Below are 19,848 nucleotides of genomic sequence, written 5' to 3' on the forward strand. Positions count from 1 at the left end.
CTAGTCATAACATACACTACCATTCAAAAGTGTTTTTTGTATCATAAATGTCTTTACTGTTACTTTTGATCAATTTAATGTATCTCTTCTGAATCTTACAGACAGAAAAAATATTATACACCCCAAACGTTTGAACTGAAGTGTATTTCCGTAGGGCTGCTATGACTATGTGATGATACCTGAACATATTTCCTTCATTTTCACAGGTGGCTCTTGGAAAAGTCTTCAACTTCGCCACTACAAACATTTTTGAGACTCACGTTGCTGGACGGATGGTAGCAGACATGTGCCGAGCAGCAACCAAGGTCAGTGTCCTGAGCTCAACTCACAGACATTCACAGCTGACAGCGTTTCTCAAAACAATTTCAAATGATTATTCTCCTTTTTAGTGTCACCCAGCAAAGGCTCTGAAGCTCTTTTTGCCTCACTGCTGTAATGCCATATTACAAATCTCATCCAGTAAGTTCCACATGGCACATGCACCTAATGTGTTAATGTCAGTATATGGATTGCTACATGTGTTGTGCGTTTTCTGTTAACACACCATGTGTTCTCAGATGAAGAGGTATTAAGTGAAGAGGAGCTGGATAAAGAACTGATGTGGAACCTCCAGCTGTTGTCTGAGGTCAGTCACTCGATTCTATAACTCGTAGATAAGTAGCTGTGTAACTTTGGAAATGCTGAAATCATAATATAGAAATCTATAGCTAGAAATTTCTATTAAAAAAAAATTAATAAAAAGTCGGTAAGATTATTTAATGTTTTTTTTTTTTTTTAAGAAGTCTCTTATGTTCACCAAGGCTGCATTTATCTGATCAAAAATAAAGTAAAACATTAATTGTCTAGTAATATTGTTTATTAGTAATATTGTGTAGTATTATTATAATTTAAAATAACTGGTTCTGTTTTAATATTATTTAATATTCCTGTGACGGCAAAGCTGAATTTCCAGCATCATTACTCTCTAGTGTCTTCTTCAGTGTCACATGATCCTTCAGAAATCATTTTAATATGCTGATTTGCTGCTCAAGCAACATTTCTTATTATTATCAGTGTTGAAAACAGATGTGCAGCTTCATATTTTTGAGGAAACCATGACCCTTTTTATTTGATGAATAGAACAGCATTTATTTAAAATAGAAATCCTTTGTAACATTATAAATGTATTTACTGTCACTTTTGATCATTTTAATTCATCTTTGGAAAATAAAAATATTAATTTCTTTAAAAAATTAAATCTTGCTGACACCTAATTTGGGGTAGTGCATAACCTATCAATACTTGAAGAAATAAAGCTAAAAATCTAGAAATCAGACTCTAATTATAAATCTATATCTAGAAATTTAGAATTCTTGAAATCTGAAAACTTGACTCTAGATTCTGAGAAACATATCTAGACAGAGATGTATAAGATCCTTGTCCTTGTCTTTGTCTTTGTCTGTAGGTGACCCGTGTGGATGGCGATCAGCTGCTGCTCTACAGGTCTCAGCTAGTGCAGATTCTTCAGTTGACTCTGCACCTGAAATGTAAGCCGGGCTACAGTCTGGCTTGTAAGCTGCTCTATCACACCCTGCGTTCCTCATCCCTCATCTATCCCAGAGAGTACTGCAGCATTCCTCGCGGTGCCCAGCAGCACACTGACACATACCTACCAATCAAGGTCAGCCTCAAGGGAAAAAAAACACTAAACCTCTCATAGTGACACAGGCCTCATCTCTGCTCAGAAAAAAAATCTGAAATCTTCTGCTGTAATCCTGAAGAACCCATTTTAAGAGTCCATTAAAAAAATTGTTGACACACAGTAGGAGTATAGACCATTTGTGGGAAGCATACAGGTAGCTTAAATCAGTTTTATGTTAAGTAGACATCTCTGACATCTATCTTGGTAAATCTAAACTGAGTTTGAGATATCATTGAAATCTCTTCTGAAACTCTAGAGAAGATATGCGTTTGATTACTGAGGTCTTTTCTCAGGAGAAATATCTGAGAAACAGAATGAGATTTAAGCAAGTCTCCATTGCTCCCAATTTACATTAATAGAAGTTGATGTCTTGGAGAAACAATTGAGATCAATCAAATGTAATTTCTGTTTTAATAACAATTTATATTTCAAAGTGCCAAATGTTATGTTTTAGGGTTAATGTTAGTAAAAATGTATATTCTATAAAATATTATTATTAGGTATATATATATATATATATATATATATATATATATATATATATATATATATATATATATATATATATAAATTCCAAAATGTGCAAATTACCATTCACAACAATAGAGTGACTGGGAAGTCCCCACTAGGATATTTCTGTGTTTGCTCCTGTGACCAGGCTTTACTTTTATCCTATCAAATATCTCTGAAGAAGAAGAGATGAGATGTTTGAGTAAATGAACGGATTAGCGGAGCTCCGTCACCCTCTTTAGCCTTGGTATGCCTAAGCACCTTTTCTTAGACAGACAGACGTCACTCTTCCTAACTGTCTGACGTCTTAATGCGTGGTTCATTTGAACTTGGCTCTGCCTCAGCATTCTCAGAAAATCAGAACTGCTTTTACTCCCCTTGTTTTCAACATTTATGAGAACAAATCAATGAATCAAATGTTTTTCTTAAAGTCTTAAAGTGCTCCTATTATGCTATTTTAGAGGTTCCTAATTTTGTTTTGGAGGTCTCTTACAATAGGTTTACAGGCATCCAAGATCCAATAACACTTAAAATTTCTTATAATATACATTGCAGCATCACTTCTTTTCTCAAAGTGTCTGAAATGGTTCAATAAAGAATTCAGTCTCTCTAAACCCCTCCTTTCTGAGAGCATACTCTGCTCTGATTGGTCCGATGGCCCACTCTGTTGTGATTGTGTGTCGGAAACGAAACGCCCATTACCATATCTGAATTTCAGCTCCATTGGCTTCCTCAGCACTTTTATACACCGTGATAAGAACAGTAACAGTGAAATCAGTATTCAAGCCTGAGTTCTGTTTAATTCAAGAGCATGCAAAATGGATTTGCTTTCACTGAAAACAGCGTCTTCTCAACATGTCGACAACTTGAACCAAACTCCTCCATGCCTCAGCTACAGTGTTTAAGGGCGGGTCAAAGTGGATGTTCTTCGCGGGGCAGCCAATGAAGGCCATAGGCTGGCATTATGTAAAAGTGTTACAAACCTACGTAGGTTTGTGCAGAAAGTAAGACTGGAATTACTGGCGACTCATTTCAGGCAGTTCAGAATGGGTGACAATAACTAATTTATCTTTGAAACTTTGCTGACTTTTTACACTCACAAAGAGGTGTTTTACAGACCTCATGAAAGATAATATACAAAAAAGCATAATATGGGCAGTTTAAAGAAAGATCAAGATAAGATAAGATGACATTCAGTAAACTTAATTTAACAAAACAATAGTAAATATTGTCTCTTCAAAAATCATGTAATGGAGGCTGATATTCCACCAGTTGTCTCTGTCTCCTCTCTGGATCAGGACTGGGGTCGGCCTGGAGACCTGTGGAAGCTGGACATCCAGTGGCACGTACCCAGCACAGAAGAGAAAGAGTTTGTTTTCTACTTGCTGGATCTGCTGTTAAAGCCGGAACTCCAGCGTCTGCAGAAACACACACAGGGAGAACAGGACATGAGCAGGTCAGCCTTGTTTGAATTCATAAAAACTCTTCTTTCTTTTAGTCTTGTGTACCCACACAGCCCCATCAGTAAGTTCCTGTTTATCAACACCAAACCAGAAATGTGATCTTTTAAATTCATATTATACTGGACTTTCTTTAAAAGGGGGCTGAATGTGTTCAGGTGTTTATTTGGCAAAAAAATATATATATTTTAAGTTTTTTTTAAAATACTCCCTGGACCCTGTGGTAGACATACCATGTTTCACTGATTTACAGAAGTCAGAGACTATCATTCAAGAGTGATTTATTAGCTTATAGATGTTTTTGTTTCTTTCATAGACAAATGATATTTTGATGCTATTGATCCACAAAAGAACATTCAAGGAAAAAGATCAGAGAAAGAATAATTTGCTCTACTAATTTGTGTGTTATGTCTCTTTAGGGATGATGTTCTTCAGAGTCTGTCTATTGTTCATAACTGTCTTCTGGGAGCAAGCCCCCTTCTGCCCCCCATGAATGGAGAACCCGTCCCGGAGCTGTGAGTAACACACACAATGTACACTACCGTGCAAAGTTTTGGGGGTCAGTAAAAATTGTTAATACTTATTCATGCATTAAATTGATCAAAAGTGACATTTATAAAGTTGAAAAAGATTTATATTTCAAATAAATGCTGTTCTTCTGAACTTTCTGCTCATCAAAGATTATCAACATTGATAATAAGAAATGTTTCTTTAGCATCAAATCCGCATATTAGAATGATTTCTGAAGGCAAATGTGACACTGCAGACTGGATTAATGATGCTGAAAATTTGCATTTAATACATTTTAAAATATAATAAAATAGATAGCAGCTATTTTTAAATTGTAATAATATTTCACAATATTACAGTTTTTACTGATCAAATAAATACAGACTAGTTGATAATAACATAGACTTGTTTCAAAAACATAAAAAAATCTTGCTGACCCAAAACATTTGAATGCTAGTGTACTACAGTTGCAACAACTCTGCAAACATCTGTGATTTTAGCATTGCATAGATTGTCCAACTATATATGATGCTCTGGTAAACTTGTTTTTAAATATATTCATTTGGTAATATTTTAACTTTCTAATGCTTCTCATTTAGGATCAGCAGTATGGTTCAGCTCAACGAGACAAAAGTCTACACTGGAGTAGACTATGGTAAGTGAGCATTTCCTTGTTTAAAATCAGTGCTGAAGCTATGTTAATTAATTAATGAATTGCTTTGCCGTGGATTATATTGATTATTGATTATTGATTGGCAGACCTGTCTAGAGAGAACTACAGAGAGGACATCTGTAAGACAATTAGACCTTTACTACGTAAGTTACTTAAATACACTTTCTAATTTTAAACTTGAAGGTTTTGTTTCCAAACCTTTTAACATCTATAAAGATATTTAATGAATGATAGTTCTTACATATTGAGTGAAATGAAAGCTGTTTTTAATGTATCAATACAGACCACACACTAGAGCACTCAGAAGACGACATCAAATCCCTCTTCTCCATTATAAAGGTGAACCACAACACTGTCAGGTTTACTCCAACATTTGTGTGTGTGTAATATGCATGTGATATTTATTTTATTGGTAATAAGCACTGGCTTGAACAATGTTTGGTGTTCTCTCGATAGATCATCAATGACCTGCTCCACTTTAAAGGCTCACACAAACATGAGTTCGACTCCCGCTGGAAGAGTTTCAGTCTGATTAAGAGGTCTATGGAGAACAAGGTGAGACACATTTAATGTCCATCTTCTCTATATTTGACAAGTAGTATACTGACACTCTCTCTCTTCTCTCCAGCTTCACGGCAGTAAACAGCACATTAGAGCTCTACTCATAGACAGAGTCATGCTGCAACATGAGGTAACTCATAGTAATAATAATAATTATAATCTTAATATATTTTATAGAGCATTTGGGTGAATCTTATGAAACCTGTCAAGAAAATTGATGGGTCGTTTTTTCAATAAAATAACTTTTATTTCAATAACTATTTTGTATGTTTTGTATAACTACAGTTCAAAAGATTGAGGTTTTTGAAAAGTTTTTTTTATGCTCACCAAAGCTGCTTTTTTATTATAAAATACAGTAATATTGTTAAATATATCATTGCAAAATAACTCTTTTAATATATTTTAAAATATAATTTATTCCTGTGATGGTAAAGATGATTTTTTTTTTTAGCACTCATTACCCCAGTCTTCTGTGTCACATGATCCTTCAGAAATCATTATGCTGATTTGATGCTCAAGAAACATTACTTAGTATTATTAATGTTCAAATCAGTTGCACTGCTTAATATTTTGTGTATTTTTTATTATAATTTTTTTAAGAAATATTTGTTGTAACATTATAAGTGTCTTAACTGTCATTTTTGATCTACTTAGTGCATCCTTGTGAAATAAAGTATTCATTTCTTTTATTTTTTTTAAAAGAAATGTATACTTTTCTTAAAAAAAAAAAAAACCTTTCGATTTTGTGGTAAAATGCATGACCTGGACAGGTTTTTATGAGAGGAATGCTTTATAATATGTATAACTTACCTCCCATTAGATAAACATGTATCTTAAAGACTCTTCACCATGTTATGATTTCAGTAGTTTTGAGTGTGTTTATGCCTGTTTGTGTTTCAGTTAAGAAATCTGACCATAGATGGGTGTAGCTACAGGTATGTTCATCAGGACCTGATGAAGGACCTGCTCAGACTGTCCACCAGCAGATACAGTCAGGTATGACAACACCATACACAAACACACACACTTATGCATTCACATTCAAACGCAATGAATGCAACATGAATAGCCTCTCTCTCTTACCTCAGGTGAGGAGTAAAGCTCAGAATGCGCTGTTCACAGCATTGGCAACCTACAACTTCTGCTGCAGAGACATCATCCCTGCCGTGCTGGAGTACCTGGACCCAGACCGCACTGACGTCACCCAGCAGCAATTCAAAGTAGGTCTCTCACAATGTATACACCCTGAAAGCAACTAAAAATCTTTTCTCTTCCTGTTGATATAGGATATAGGAAACTGAATAGGATCATACTTGATCTGTCTGTCTTACTCTTCTCCAGGGTGCCTTGTACTGTCTGTTAGGGAACCACACTGGGGTCTGTCTTGCTACCCTGCAGTACTGGGACTCCATCGCTCTGACATGGCCTGCCATTGTTCGTTCTGGCATGAGCCCCTCCATGTCTCTGGAGAAGCCTTCAATCGTGCGGCTCTTCGATGACCTGGCCGACAAGATCCACCGCCAGTACGAGACCATCGGTTTTGACTTTTCTGTGAGTTCAGCAAATAGCAGCCTAAATGAACGAGATGCATAAACTGAATTATAAATGAAGGCTTTCCTGTTAACATATTAACATAATTATATCAATTAAAAACTTTAAATGCTAATGTGTTTGTTGACATTGTACACCTCAGTTTGACCTTTTTCTTTCTATACAAACTCTGTTTTTCTTGTGACATATGTATCTTTAAACTTTTCTCTTTCATTTTGTATTCAGATTCCAGAGAGTTGTGTGGATGTTGCCCTAAAAATTATGAAATCCAGTAATCCAGAACCGACCCCACGTGATGCCTCTGAACAGGAGGAACTGGAGGGAAGAAAGAGACAGGAACAGAAAAACAAAGACTCAGTGCAGTGAGTAAATGCTTAAAAACTGCATACAAATATGCTTCACAAATTTATATCCGGTTAAGTGGTGGATATACTCAAAAACTGAGTAATTTTTATTTTATTTTATCAATCCTAACAGGAAGTATGAGAAGCTAGTGGTGGATCTTTTGGACTGCCTTTACGACCGAAACATGTACGTCTGGTTAGAATGAACAGCACTTTGTTTTACAGGGTTTACAGGAATAGTTATGCTAAAATATTGTTGTAATCTTTGTTATTATTCTTTATTTTGCTGTTATTGAAATTATTCTTTGTGATTGCAGTCTCTGAATTATTTGTAAGGATTTACAAAAGACTGGATGGTAATGGAAGTTCATTGGTCCTATGCTGGTTTATTTTGCAGGCCCTGGAAGTTTGAGCAGATAGCGATCGGCTTCCTCTCTCTGATGCTGAGAGATGACAAGCCCTTGCCTTCCTCTGCAGTCCTCTTTTTCATTGAGAGCCTGAACCACGACTCTCTCTTAGTTCGCAATGTGCGTTTGTTCAAAATTATACTTCAGAAACATATCTGTGAAAGGAAAGCAAAAAACAAAAACATGTTTCTTCTTGTTTTGTGCTATTTATTGCTCAGGGTGCAATATCAGCAGTGAGTGGAATTCTAAAGCAGCTCAAGAGACCTCACAAGAAAGTGGCAGTGAATCCCTACGACATTTCTGAACTCAAAACCTCTCTTCAGTCATGTGAGTACACTAACCGTACAGCAAGAAGTGAGTATATACAGTAGGTAGTCAACCAAAATGCCTATTCCCGCTGCTGAGAGACTGCAATGTTAAATACAACCCAGTCACATGTGACACTCGTTCGTGACATCACCACCAGATGGCGCAAAGAGACCGTTTGCAACATTGCTCTGTAATTGTGATGTTACTTGTAAATGAAGATAAAATAATTAAATAAATTACTGGTAATAATAATAACAGTAATATAATATTGTATTATAATGTTTAATCTTGCTTAATAATTTATCATGTAAGTGCTTAATGTTCCAGCTATTGGTTATAGCGCCACTTACGGTCAAGAGCAGAAATGCATTTCCTGCTGCACCCGCTGCGTTACCCGTGGCGGCAGAAAAACTCATTCTGGTTGAATACCATCTGTAGTCTTACTAGATGGACACATATCAAACTATATCTGAGATTTGTGATTTCCTGTTCTTCATGTAGGTGATGGTAAAGCTCTAGGCTCTCTGCTGGTGGGAGACAGGCCTGATAACCAGTGGTTGCAATATGACAGCAGCAGGTTGCCGCGCTCCCAACAGGACTGGGATGAATGTTGCTTCATTGAGAAAACCCACTGGGGTTATTCCACATGGCCACGGTACACACACACAGTGCTTAAAGAAAGAGTTTACCCACACATGGAAAAGAACTGTTGCTGTTATTATAATTGTTTTTCTGTGGAACACAAAAGAGGAAGATTTGACTCATTACACAGCTCTTTTCCATACATCAACAGTTCATAGAGGCTGTCAAGCTCCAAAAAACACAGTAAAAGTGGTCCATATGACTCATTCACCATATTTCACGTCTTCCAAAGCCAAACACAATAGCTTTGTGTGAGGAACATAAAGAAAATTAAAAAAGAGAATTTTCCCTCTGCAAAGTTCTGAATAAGTCCTGAAACCATTCTGAAGCCAAAGGATCTCCCTTTTCATTATAAGATTTTTAATATTATTATTTTTTAAATGTTATTGAAAGAAGTCTCTCCTGCTCACCAAGGCTGTGTTTATTTGATTAAAAAAATACAGTAAAACTGTAATATTACATTCTAAAATATAAACATATATAAATATATATTATTCTAAAATCTAATTACAATTTAAAGTCTTTAGTCACATAATCCTTTTTTTCAGGACTGAATTGAAAGTTCTAAAGAACATCATTTATTTGAAATAGATATATTTTATAACATGATGAATGACTTTACTGATGCTTTTGATTAATTTATCCTTTTCATCCTTTAATTTATCCTTTTCATCCAAAACTGAATAAAAGTTTAAAATTTCTTTAAAATAAAAATCTTACTGACCCCAAACTTTTGAATGGTAGTGTATAATATAAAAAACACATTTTGTACTGATCTTCAAAAGGTAGACAAAACAATGCCAAATATGTTATTATTTTGTTTCTTTTTTTTAGGAACCTGATGCTCTATGCCCCTCCTGAGGAACAGCCAAAACAGGGCAAAACAAGAGAAGAGATGAATGAGGTATACTCAATTTCAATTCTAGTAACATCTAAACCCAACCCAGTTTTGTTCATCAAAACTCAAAATATGCTTGTACCACCTCATAATTTCAGGGTTTTTATATTTCAGTCTGTCTTTTTTGATTAGGTTCGTTTATGCCTGTTTTCTGTGTTGTAGAGTGAACGGATCATATATGATCATTTCTCAGACCGGCTGTTCATCGATCAGTTCATCCACTATTTGTCTCTGGAGGACAGGAAGGGGAATGATAAATTCAGCCCACGGCGATTTTGCCTCTTTAAGGTGAGAGTATTTATACACACGTCTACAGTCTGTTTTTCAAACCCAGTGAAATGTAGACTGTAGAAGTCTATGAGCCAGGTTTTCAGGCTTGTTCAAACCAATTTGGTTCTATATCTGAGTGGCATCCAAACAAACAGCGTTCTCCAAATTAAAAATGATTGATCGCTTGCTTCATAAAAATGTCTTGTGTTGTAAAAGGGCCTTTTCCGGAACTTTGATGATGCCTTCCTGCCCTTGCTGAAGCCTCATATGGAGCGTCTGGTTGCGGATACCCATGAAAGCACCCAGCGCTGTGTGGCGGAGATCATCTCTGGACTCATCAGGGGCTCCAAACACTGGAGCTACAGCAAGGTATTTGCACACATGTGCATTTCAACAAATTAAGAGTCCTCAACATCAGCATTGTTACACACCTGAACACTTGGGTCTCAACTGTTTGGACTCTGGCTCTTTGGACCAGAATGACGGTGTAAACACCTTTGGTTGAGTCTGTATATGTGTGTTTGTGTGTTACAGGTGGAAAAACTTTGGGCTCTGCTATGTCCACTCCTCCGTAAAGCTCTCTCCAATATCACCATAGAGACGTATGCGGACTGGGGCACCTGCATTGCCACTGCCTGCGTAAGGATATTTTTGACCATGTACTCGTCTTTTATTAGGATGTATGATTATTGGTATGCTTCGCATCACTGGGTTTTGGGAAAAATATTTGCAAAAATATACTATTTCAAATTGTGGACAGTTTTAGGTAAGTTACTCTAAAAAAAGTAATTAATTACTAGCTACTTATTACGTCTTCAACAGTGTAATTATATTACTGTATTAATTATATTACTGTACGCTCTAAAAAGTATTGCATTACAAATCCAATATCAACCTTGACCAGTTGAACAATACAAGGATAGACATGAACCTGAAATAAGTAATATAAAATTGTATAAATTATTTTTGAACTGACCAAAGTATTTAAAGTGAGAAGGTTACATTAAAAAAAATTATTTTCACATTAAACGTTACATTTTTATGTTAAATCCACTATTGTTTGATATATAATTGTCAGATACCGTATATATAATGCAGTTACATCAGAAGTAAATGTAATTAAATTAACAGAAAAATTAAGAGTAATCCCTTACCTGTAATTTAAAATCCCTGTAATTTAATTACTTTTCTCTTGAAAAAGTAATTACTTAGTAATGCATTACACCCAACACTGATTGTGGATTAAATGTAATCTCATATTCTAGTATAAATGAGGCTAATGACCAGACAATCTGTGGATTTACTCTACCTTTCAAAAGTTTGGCTTCAGTAAGTTTTATTTTTATTTTATAAAGAAATTCATTTTTTCAACATGGGTGCATTAAATTGAAAATGACAGTAAATACTTTTATAATGTTATAAAAGATTTATATTTCGAATAAATGCTGCTCTTTTGAACTTTCTATTTATATAAGAATCTTGAGAGAGAAATTTACTAAGCAGAAAAAGAAAGAAAACCTTCTATTCATCAAAGAATCCTAAAAAATGTTTCCACAAAATATTACGCAGCACAACTTTTTTTTTTTTCAAAATTAATACTACTAATAAATGTTTCTTGAGCATCAAATCATCATATCAGTATGATTTCTGAAGGATCATGTGACACTGAAGACTGGAATAATGATGCTGAAAATGTATCTTTGCCATCACAAGAATAAATTACATTTTAAAATATATTAAAATAGATAACCGTTATTTTAATTCGAAACAATATTACTGTATTTTTGACCAAATAAATGCAGCATTGGTGAGCATAAGACTTCTTTCAAAACATGAATAAGTCTTACCTTCCCAAAACTTTTAAACAGTAGTATATGCTTTCATATTTTCCCAGCTGAATTATTCCTTGTGTACATATGTGTGTGTGTTGTACAGGAGAGCCGAGACCCACGAAAGCTCCACTGGCTGTTTGAGTTGCTGATGGAAGCACCGGTCACAGGAAAAGGAGGCTCGCTTATGGACGCCTGGTATGACATCACTGCCACACACTTCATCTTCTGAAAGCTGAATGTTATGGTTTAAAAAGGGGAAATGATCACTGTGACTTCTATATATTTCATTGCTACATGTCTAAGTTTGTCTGTGTCTGTGTTTCAGCCGTCTGTATGTGCTGCAGGGAGGTCTTGCTCAGCAGCAGTGGAGAGTCCCAGAGCTGCTTCACAGGTTACTAGAGTACCTCGAGCCCAAGCTCACTCAGGTCTACAAGAACGTACGCGAACGCATCGGCAGGTATGTGCTTGAACACGAAAAACACATCAACATTATACATGTTCACGTTTAGACTTTTCAGAGCAAATTTTTTTATTAAAACCTCCGTATTATAGCAACACATTTAGATCCACTCACTCTCTTCTTCTCCTATCTCTCAGTGTGCTCACCTACATCTTCATGATCGATGTGAACCTGCCACACACTCAGCCCACCACGTCCCCGCGCATCGGAGAGTTCACGGAGCGTGTGCTGGCCAGACTCAAGCCTTTAACCGACGGCGAGGAGGAGATCCAAAACCACATAGTGGAGGGAAACACGGAGGGAGATCAAGATGAGAGGACACAGGCCATCAGATTACTCAAAACTGGTGTGTATTTTGTATACCTTTCAGTTTGTGTTTGAACAAGTGTGCAGAAGTGCTTGTGGTCCAGGGCTATTTGGGGTAACAGTGTTTTTTGTTTGTTTTAGTGTTGAAGTGGTTGATTACCAGCACTGGACACTCCTTCTCTTCTGCTGTCCCGGAACAGCTGCGTCTCCTCCCTCTCCTCTTCAAAGTGAGTCCCAGTTTTGTCTGTAATTTAGTTCACTGTCTGCAAGTCTTGTGTTTTAAAGCCTGTCTCTCACTCTCTGTCTAGATTGCTCCTGTGGAGAATGACGACAGCTATGATGAGATGAAGAGAGACGCTAAGACATGTCTGTCTCTCATGTCCCAGGGACTGCTGTACTCAGAACAGATCCCACAAGTCCTCAGTGCACTTGAAGAGGTGACTGTCAGTGCACATAAGGCACACACACTCAGCACATACAGTATGAGTCATGTGTGAATGTGAGGGTTTAATGTGTGATTTGACCAGCAGTTGGCACTGTTTGTTACAGATCTCAAGGAGCAGCTCATGGCACGCACGCTACACCGTTCTCACCTACCTGCAGGTTATGGTCTTCTACAATCTTTTCACTTTCCTCAGTGATGCCCAGGCTGTCGGTGACGTGAGAGCTCTGGTACTACACCTGCTACAGGATGAACAACTAGAGGTGTGTGAATACATTTGCAGACTGATATACGCACATACATTACAGTTTTTTTAACTATTTCTGAGGTCTAGGTGCATCTCTGGCTCCTTGTTTCTGGTGGGATATAGTCAATAATTTCCCACGCCTATTATGAGAGCACAAACTTGCTACAAACTACAATTTTATAAATCAATGGATGAACTTATTCAACAGGACGTCATCTATGACAGCTAATCAGCCGAGAATTAGAATAAAAGCACTTCGCAAGAGAAGAAATGCACAACAATTTCTCATTCAGCAAACTTGGCAGGCTTTCATGTCAAGATCTGGCTGTTGATAAATGAAGTGTCATTGTAATTAGCATAAAGAGAGATGAAGCTTTTTTTTGGCTTTTATTTTTTATTTTTTATCTTATGTAGTGTATTAATCAGCTGTGTGATTAATCGTTAAAAGATCATGATCTCGATTCAAATACCCATGCAATATTCATCCTAAAAGCCAACGATTCGGCTGTTTCTATTAAACCTTTGACTAGTACGATCACAGTGAACATTCAAATCTGTGTTCTCGCTGCCGCTGACCCAGACAGAGATGTTGTCATGTAGGGGAATGAAATAGAAATAATGATACTGTGTGGTTGGGAAGCTGCTACAATAATTCAGGTTATCACAGAAGTACTGGGATAAAAGCTTATAGTTCGGATATAAACACTGATGTCTACGGAAGCGATCAAAATAGAGTAAATCAGCTTTTGAAAGTAACTTATTAATTACATCGTTTCACTAGTAGATGGCGACAAGTGACTGTTACATTTATGTCATTGAATTATTCATTCAAAAAGTCTGATTCATCCAGTAAATTAGTGAGTCATTGAATCATTCATTTAAAATAATAAAATAAAATAAAAGACTGCAGCAATTAGCATTTTGTCAGAACCTCTAGTAAAATACATGTTATTTTGTTTAGCAGTCTATTCAGAATTGTGATCTCTATTTTAAACCCCAAAAAATCGTGATTCTCAATTTATCCAGAATTGTGCAGCTCTAACACAAATATAATGACATGCACTGCAAATGTTTATTTAATAAGTATTCATATATTAATTTGTTTATTATTATAATTGAATTTTTATTATTTTAAATTTACTGTTTTACTATTGTTGACCTTTTTAAAATGTCCTTAAAAGTCTTATGATACAATTAACCGTTAAAAGGTTCGGTGTTGGTTAGATTTGTTTGAGTACATTAATTTGATCTAAAACGATAGATTTTTAATTTTACAAAATATTCTGTTTGAAATTAATGCTTAAATTTTTATTTCAGGATATTTTGATTAATAGAGTTTAAAAGATATCACGTTTTCCATAAAATATTAAGAAGCACAACATTTAATATTATTCAAAAATTCTGATAATATTCAGAAATGTTTCTTGCGCGCCAACTCAGCATATTAGAATGATTTCTGAAAGATCGTGTGACACTGAAGACTGGACTAATGATGCTGGAAATTCAGCTTTGATCACAGGAATAAATTACATTTTAGAATATATTCAAATAGAAAACATTTTTTTGTAAAATATTTACTTTTCACAGTATAACTATTATTTATCATTTATCAAATAAATCCAGTCTTTGTTGAGCATAAGAGACTTCTTTCAAGAACATTTTACCGACCCCGAACCTTCGAACAGTAGTGTGCATTTTTGAGGACATTTCACAAATATTTGGTCCTCATAACACATAACATAAATGCACATGCCACAACTAACAAGAGTCTTCAGAGCTCTGTCTTTTCATACTGAATTCACCCTTAGATGTTCACAACCTTAGACATTTTTCACTCAACTCCAGTGAATTAATCCTGATCACTGTATAAGATTATATATCTTTAGTATATCTATATTTGAAGTCTTTCTGTTCTGTTCATGAATGTGATTGAGTATAATCACAGAGGTTAAATGTGTCGGAAGCCAATTACGTAAACCGCTGTGGTGAAAGTGTCTCTTTCACCATGCTTTCTTTGCAGTGATGTAGCGCACTCTTGTTTTCCTTTATTCTCTCTCTCTCATACTCTCTCTATCCGTCTTACTGTTACCATAGCAACTCCCAGCTGCAGCAGTATTCTGTTTCCATGGTGATATATGTTAAAATTTCCAGAGAGGAGTGTACGGCAAACGGAGAGAAGTGGGCAAAAAGATTAGGGTTATGAGTGGAAGGAAACTACACCCTTTAATACAGCAAATTAAATCACATGACTTTGGATTCCATGTTGCATATGACCCTCTGTCTGCTGCTGTAATACAGCTAGTCGATTAGTGCTAGCCAATCAGAACGTCACAGTGACTGGATCTCAAGGTTAAGGATCAGAGCATATGGTCAAGATCACAAGATTTTGGGACTTCAAAACAATAGCGGTCGATTCTTTGTCAGAGCAAATGCTTGTCATAAACACACACACACACACACACACACACACACACACACACACACACACACACACACACACACAGACAGAATGTTATTGCTGAGTCAGCTTTTTATGGGTGTCTGTGTAGGGATTTTTTAGCCTAATTATTGCTTCCTAGAGACCGGTTGGTTGACTAGCTGTTTAGCACATCCCTGGTAATAAGCTCTAAATTTGCTTATTCACCCATTTCACCGTGACTGGAACATTGGGTTTTGTTCTGTGATGCCGTTTGCACCGATCTGCCTTGTTACATTTAAGTTCCACTGCTTCTATTCTTCAGGCCCTGTGTATTTTCTTTATTTAAAGAAAGGTTCTTCTGACACAAAAAGACCCCATCTGTCCCTGCTCTGCACCTCCCACGCTTTAGATAACTGAAAGGAAAGAAATGTCTGAACCTTTGGCTGCAAAGGTAACAGTCTTCTGTAATAATTTTTTCTCTCTCTTCATGTTTTTAGGTGAGGGAGATGGCGGCCACCACTCTGAGCGGATTACTGCAGTGTAATTTTCTCAGCATTGATGAACCTATGCAGGCCCATTTTGAGTCCCTGAGCAAGACCCGTCTGCCCAAGCGTAGGAGGAGAGAGCTGGGCTCCGTGGTGGACACAATCCCTTCTGCTGGTAATGAGCACACAAGTACACTAGCGTTCAAACTCCTGGGTTTTTTGAAAAAAGTCTCTTATGCTCAACTAGGCTGCATTTATTTAATCACAAATACAGTAATACTGTGAAATATTATTATGCAATATGCAATAATATTATTGCAAATTAAAACAAATATTTTCTATTTGAATATATTTTAAAATGTAATTTATTCCTGTGATCAAAGCTGAATTTCTAGCATCATTACTCCAGTCTTCAGTGTCACATGATCCTTCAGAAATCATTCTAATATGCTGATTTGCTGCTCAAGAAATAATAATAATTATTGAAATATTGAAAACAGATGTGCTGCTTAATATTTTTGTGGAAATGGTGATAGATTTATTTACTTTGGTTAAAATTGACAGTAAAGACATTTATAATTTTACAAAAGATTTCTATTTTAAATAACTGCTGTTATTTTGCTAATTTCTTTCTATTCATCCGTGTAATGTATCCTTGTGGAATAAAACTATTAATTTATAAAAAAATTTAAAAAACTTCCAGACCCCAAACTTTTGAACTGTTGTGTCTATAAGACCTTATGTAGCCCCGCCCCCTTCAGCGCTGAGCTCATTGTCTTTTGTCTTCCAGTCTGTATTTACACAGCAATTTTGCGTATTATGAATGAACGGCTCGTTTAAAATCTTCCCGGTCTACTGACATTTGTCAAGTCATCTGCTTTAAACATTGCAATCCTCATGATAACTTTCGTTAACTTTACAATAAGTAAATCCACTTCACCAGCTAATTACTCCTCGACCGCAATGCCATAGAAATATACAGAGCGACCGCAAAAACGGAAGTTCAAAGACAATATTCTAAAGATGGCTGCGAGCTTGTTTCTCTGGTGCATAAAGTCTAACTAAGGATGCACAATATACTGATGTCATATCAGTTATGTGACGATTTTAGAGATTTTTAATTTATCAGTATCATTCAGTATGCAGTATATATATAGTCCACTTTAGATATTCAATTGTACATGCTCATTTCTCCTATTTTTACATTTAAATGACCATTGCCGCCATAGATCAAAGTTAATATTTTAACACCGTTAGCAAATCTTAAAATTAATATCCTTTTTTATACTCTACATTGATTTGATGCCTAAATTTACTTGTAGCAATTTCAAACAATTCTAGTTTTTAGTGTTTTACTGTTTATGTTGCATAGATTGTATAGTTTACATTTTTAATATCGGCAATTAATATTGAGCAGAAGTTTAATACCATATAATAAAGATAGAGCGATAGAAAAAAATCTTAGATTCAATTAGTGATCTAGAAATTACATATGGAAAAAAGACTATATGCTCATTTTGGTGAGACTGTATGCTGATTTTATATTTGGGGTGAATAAAATTTTCCTAAATTCACCCTAGAAATATTTATATACAGTACCTTATGATAAATGATTGGACCTAAATCTTAATTTTTTTTTCTGTGTGTTTAGACCTGGTGCGGCGACATGCAGGTGTATTAGGTCTGAGTGCCTGCATCCTGTCCAGCCCGTATGATGTGCCCACCTGGATGCCCCAGATCCTCATGGACCTGAGTGCCCACCTCACTGACACACAGCCTATAGAGGTACAGCTCCCGCTCTCTTTTACTTGTGTGTTAGATGTTGAGAAAGGGAAGGTTGGATGATCAGCTGATTGCAGTCTGCAGGGGTCCAGGCGTTGACTGAGCAAAGATGAAATGTTTAAGCATTTCTGGAAGTTGAACATGAATCATGCAACTGCATTTTGATGCACTCAAAGAAATGTATGGATGCCGTAGTTAGACCAGAAACTTCGAGACTACTTACAAGATCTTTAACAGATTTGTTGTTGTCTCTCTAGATGACTGTGAAGAAAACACTGTCGGATTTCCGTCGCACTCATCATGATAACTGGCAGGAACACAAGCAGAAGTTCACAGATGACCAGCTGCTGGTGCTCACAGATCTGCTAGTCTCCCCCTGTTACTACGCTTAGGTCTGTTATATACACACTCACACAGGCTCTCTTCCAAAACCTAGTGAGCTGCTTTGCCGCCTGCCAATATATGCAGTGCCTTTTAAAGCAGCATCCTAACTGAAAAGAAACCTCATAAATGATTTGGAACAATCTACATAGTGTAGGCAACTCTGTGCATTATACACATAGCTATCATTAATACTCATTCAATAAGATTTTGCACTATACCTACTGGAGCACACACAAATACTGGGTAAAACAGTTGTTTATTATTTAGGTTAAACAACTTTTTATAGATTTTTTTCAATATTAAACCCTAAAATGAATTTGACTCCATAAAATACTGACTATTCAAGCATCTAACTGTTTTGGAACATACTTCGTTCACATACATGCATGTTCATACATGCATTTCACCTTCACACCCTTCTTATGATACTTTCTACTCTGTTTTTCAGAATGATGGCACTCTCTGGTGAAGGGGAAGTGTTTCTTACACTTGTCTTGAGGGAAAGGCTACAAGAAAAAGGCTGCTTGAAACCTACATTTTTGTTTGCCCTTAATGTCTGTGATTGTTTTTAAAGACACAATTTATGTAGCAATAGTTGCAATCATCTAGTATAAGACAATTAGAATATTTTACTAAACTATTTATTTTTTATTGTTTGAATACACTTAATATTTAAGGAGAACCTATTGCAGGTATCGCTGACCTGCATCTATAATGTTCTTGTACAGTTTAACTTTTTCGCTTGTGTGAGTGCAGTATGGATTGTTAAAGCAGTTTTCTGCACTGCTTTGCATTGTGTTTTTATTGTAATACTAGCATTTTACCATTTTTGCAGTACTCCTTTGAAATGTGTACACATGTGATGTTGGTAAATGTTACATATGTGTATAAAATAGTACCATATTTTGATGTAGCACTACATTTCCCCCCGGCCTCATACAGACGTATTGCATTTTGAACAGTTATGTAAGCCTACATAAATGGAGTAAGAATATCATCACAATGGATGCTGTTACAAAACACTAGGTCTGTTTAAACCATGAGATTTTAAAATTCATGCATCCTTTTTGTCTATTCATATTTTTGCAGTCAACAAATGTTTATTTATTTATTTATTCGATTGAGACTTTGACTCTGTTTTGTCAGCTGGTTTAACCTTTGCATTTAGTGTTTGCAGTTTGTAATTTTTTTTGCATTAAGCCAGGTGTTTTCATATCCTGAAATCAGAAGCTTTTTAAAGGCACTGTCTGCAAATCCTGAGACAGTGTTGAGAAATGCAACACATGCAAATTACCAAGTGTTTGTTTACAGCTGTTCATTGCTCTACTGATGAACCTGTCAGTATAGCAACAATTGCAGACTATATTTAATACAATGGTATGTTGATAAGCTTGTGTCATAGGTATAATTATGCTGTCAAAATCATGTCCAAAGCCAATATACAGTTCAACTTTGGTTGGTAAACTAGAAGACAGTAATGCTGTAATGCTATGCCAATGCTTGATTAATTGGTTACCTGTTGTTGATGTTGTTTTCTTGATATCTTTTACAAATATTTGAATGAAGACAGGAGATGTTTGTAATAAAGTGTGACAAAGTATGCAGATGCAATCTTTTTTTGTGCTTTTCCCATGTTAATTCTGAGAACAATTTTGACTAATCATTATAATCCAAT

At 35.8% G+C, this 19,848-nt stretch overlaps 1 protein-coding gene across 2 annotated transcripts in view; it reads left to right on the plus strand.

The window, feature by feature from the left end:
* Positions 1 to 19,773, plus strand: part of psme4a (proteasome activator subunit 4a) — a 30,083-nt gene extending 10,310 nt beyond the window's left edge. For both annotated transcript variants that reach the window (XM_082154968.1, XM_082154969.1), the window contains 33 exons: positions 207 to 305; positions 390 to 459; positions 558 to 625; positions 1,445 to 1,660; positions 3,490 to 3,647; positions 4,071 to 4,166; positions 4,761 to 4,816; positions 4,921 to 4,977; positions 5,118 to 5,173; positions 5,291 to 5,389; positions 5,463 to 5,525; positions 6,296 to 6,391; positions 6,484 to 6,615; positions 6,737 to 6,946; positions 7,172 to 7,308; positions 7,424 to 7,477; positions 7,688 to 7,817; positions 7,916 to 8,024; positions 8,508 to 8,661; positions 9,483 to 9,552; positions 9,709 to 9,834; positions 10,033 to 10,185; positions 10,351 to 10,455; positions 11,752 to 11,843; positions 11,974 to 12,105; positions 12,246 to 12,454; positions 12,556 to 12,641; positions 12,723 to 12,851; positions 12,964 to 13,119; positions 16,020 to 16,182; positions 17,659 to 17,792; positions 18,047 to 18,181; positions 18,622 to 19,773. In XM_082154968.1, coding sequence (XP_082011094.1) covers positions 207 to 305; positions 390 to 459; positions 558 to 625; positions 1,445 to 1,660; positions 3,490 to 3,647; positions 4,071 to 4,166; positions 4,761 to 4,816; positions 4,921 to 4,977; positions 5,118 to 5,173; positions 5,291 to 5,389; positions 5,463 to 5,525; positions 6,296 to 6,391; positions 6,484 to 6,615; positions 6,737 to 6,946; positions 7,172 to 7,308; positions 7,424 to 7,477; positions 7,688 to 7,817; positions 7,916 to 8,024; positions 8,508 to 8,661; positions 9,483 to 9,552; positions 9,709 to 9,834; positions 10,033 to 10,185; positions 10,351 to 10,455; positions 11,752 to 11,843; positions 11,974 to 12,105; positions 12,246 to 12,454; positions 12,556 to 12,641; positions 12,723 to 12,851; positions 12,964 to 13,119; positions 16,020 to 16,182; positions 17,659 to 17,792; positions 18,047 to 18,181 — 3,750 coding nt within the window. In that variant the 3' untranslated portion in view covers positions 18,622 to 19,773. The remainder of the gene's footprint in view (positions 1 to 206; positions 306 to 389; positions 460 to 557; positions 626 to 1,444; positions 1,661 to 3,489; positions 3,648 to 4,070; positions 4,167 to 4,760; positions 4,817 to 4,920; positions 4,978 to 5,117; positions 5,174 to 5,290; positions 5,390 to 5,462; positions 5,526 to 6,295; positions 6,392 to 6,483; positions 6,616 to 6,736; positions 6,947 to 7,171; positions 7,309 to 7,423; positions 7,478 to 7,687; positions 7,818 to 7,915; positions 8,025 to 8,507; positions 8,662 to 9,482; positions 9,553 to 9,708; positions 9,835 to 10,032; positions 10,186 to 10,350; positions 10,456 to 11,751; positions 11,844 to 11,973; positions 12,106 to 12,245; positions 12,455 to 12,555; positions 12,642 to 12,722; positions 12,852 to 12,963; positions 13,120 to 16,019; positions 16,183 to 17,658; positions 17,793 to 18,046; positions 18,182 to 18,621) is intronic.
* Positions 19,774 to 19,848: the final 75 nt, after the last annotated feature.

Source organism: Leuciscus leuciscus (assembly GCF_965113295.1).
Source record: "Leuciscus leuciscus genome assembly, chromosome: 22".
Taxonomy (NCBI): domain Eukaryota; kingdom Metazoa; phylum Chordata; class Actinopteri; order Cypriniformes; family Leuciscidae; genus Leuciscus; species Leuciscus leuciscus.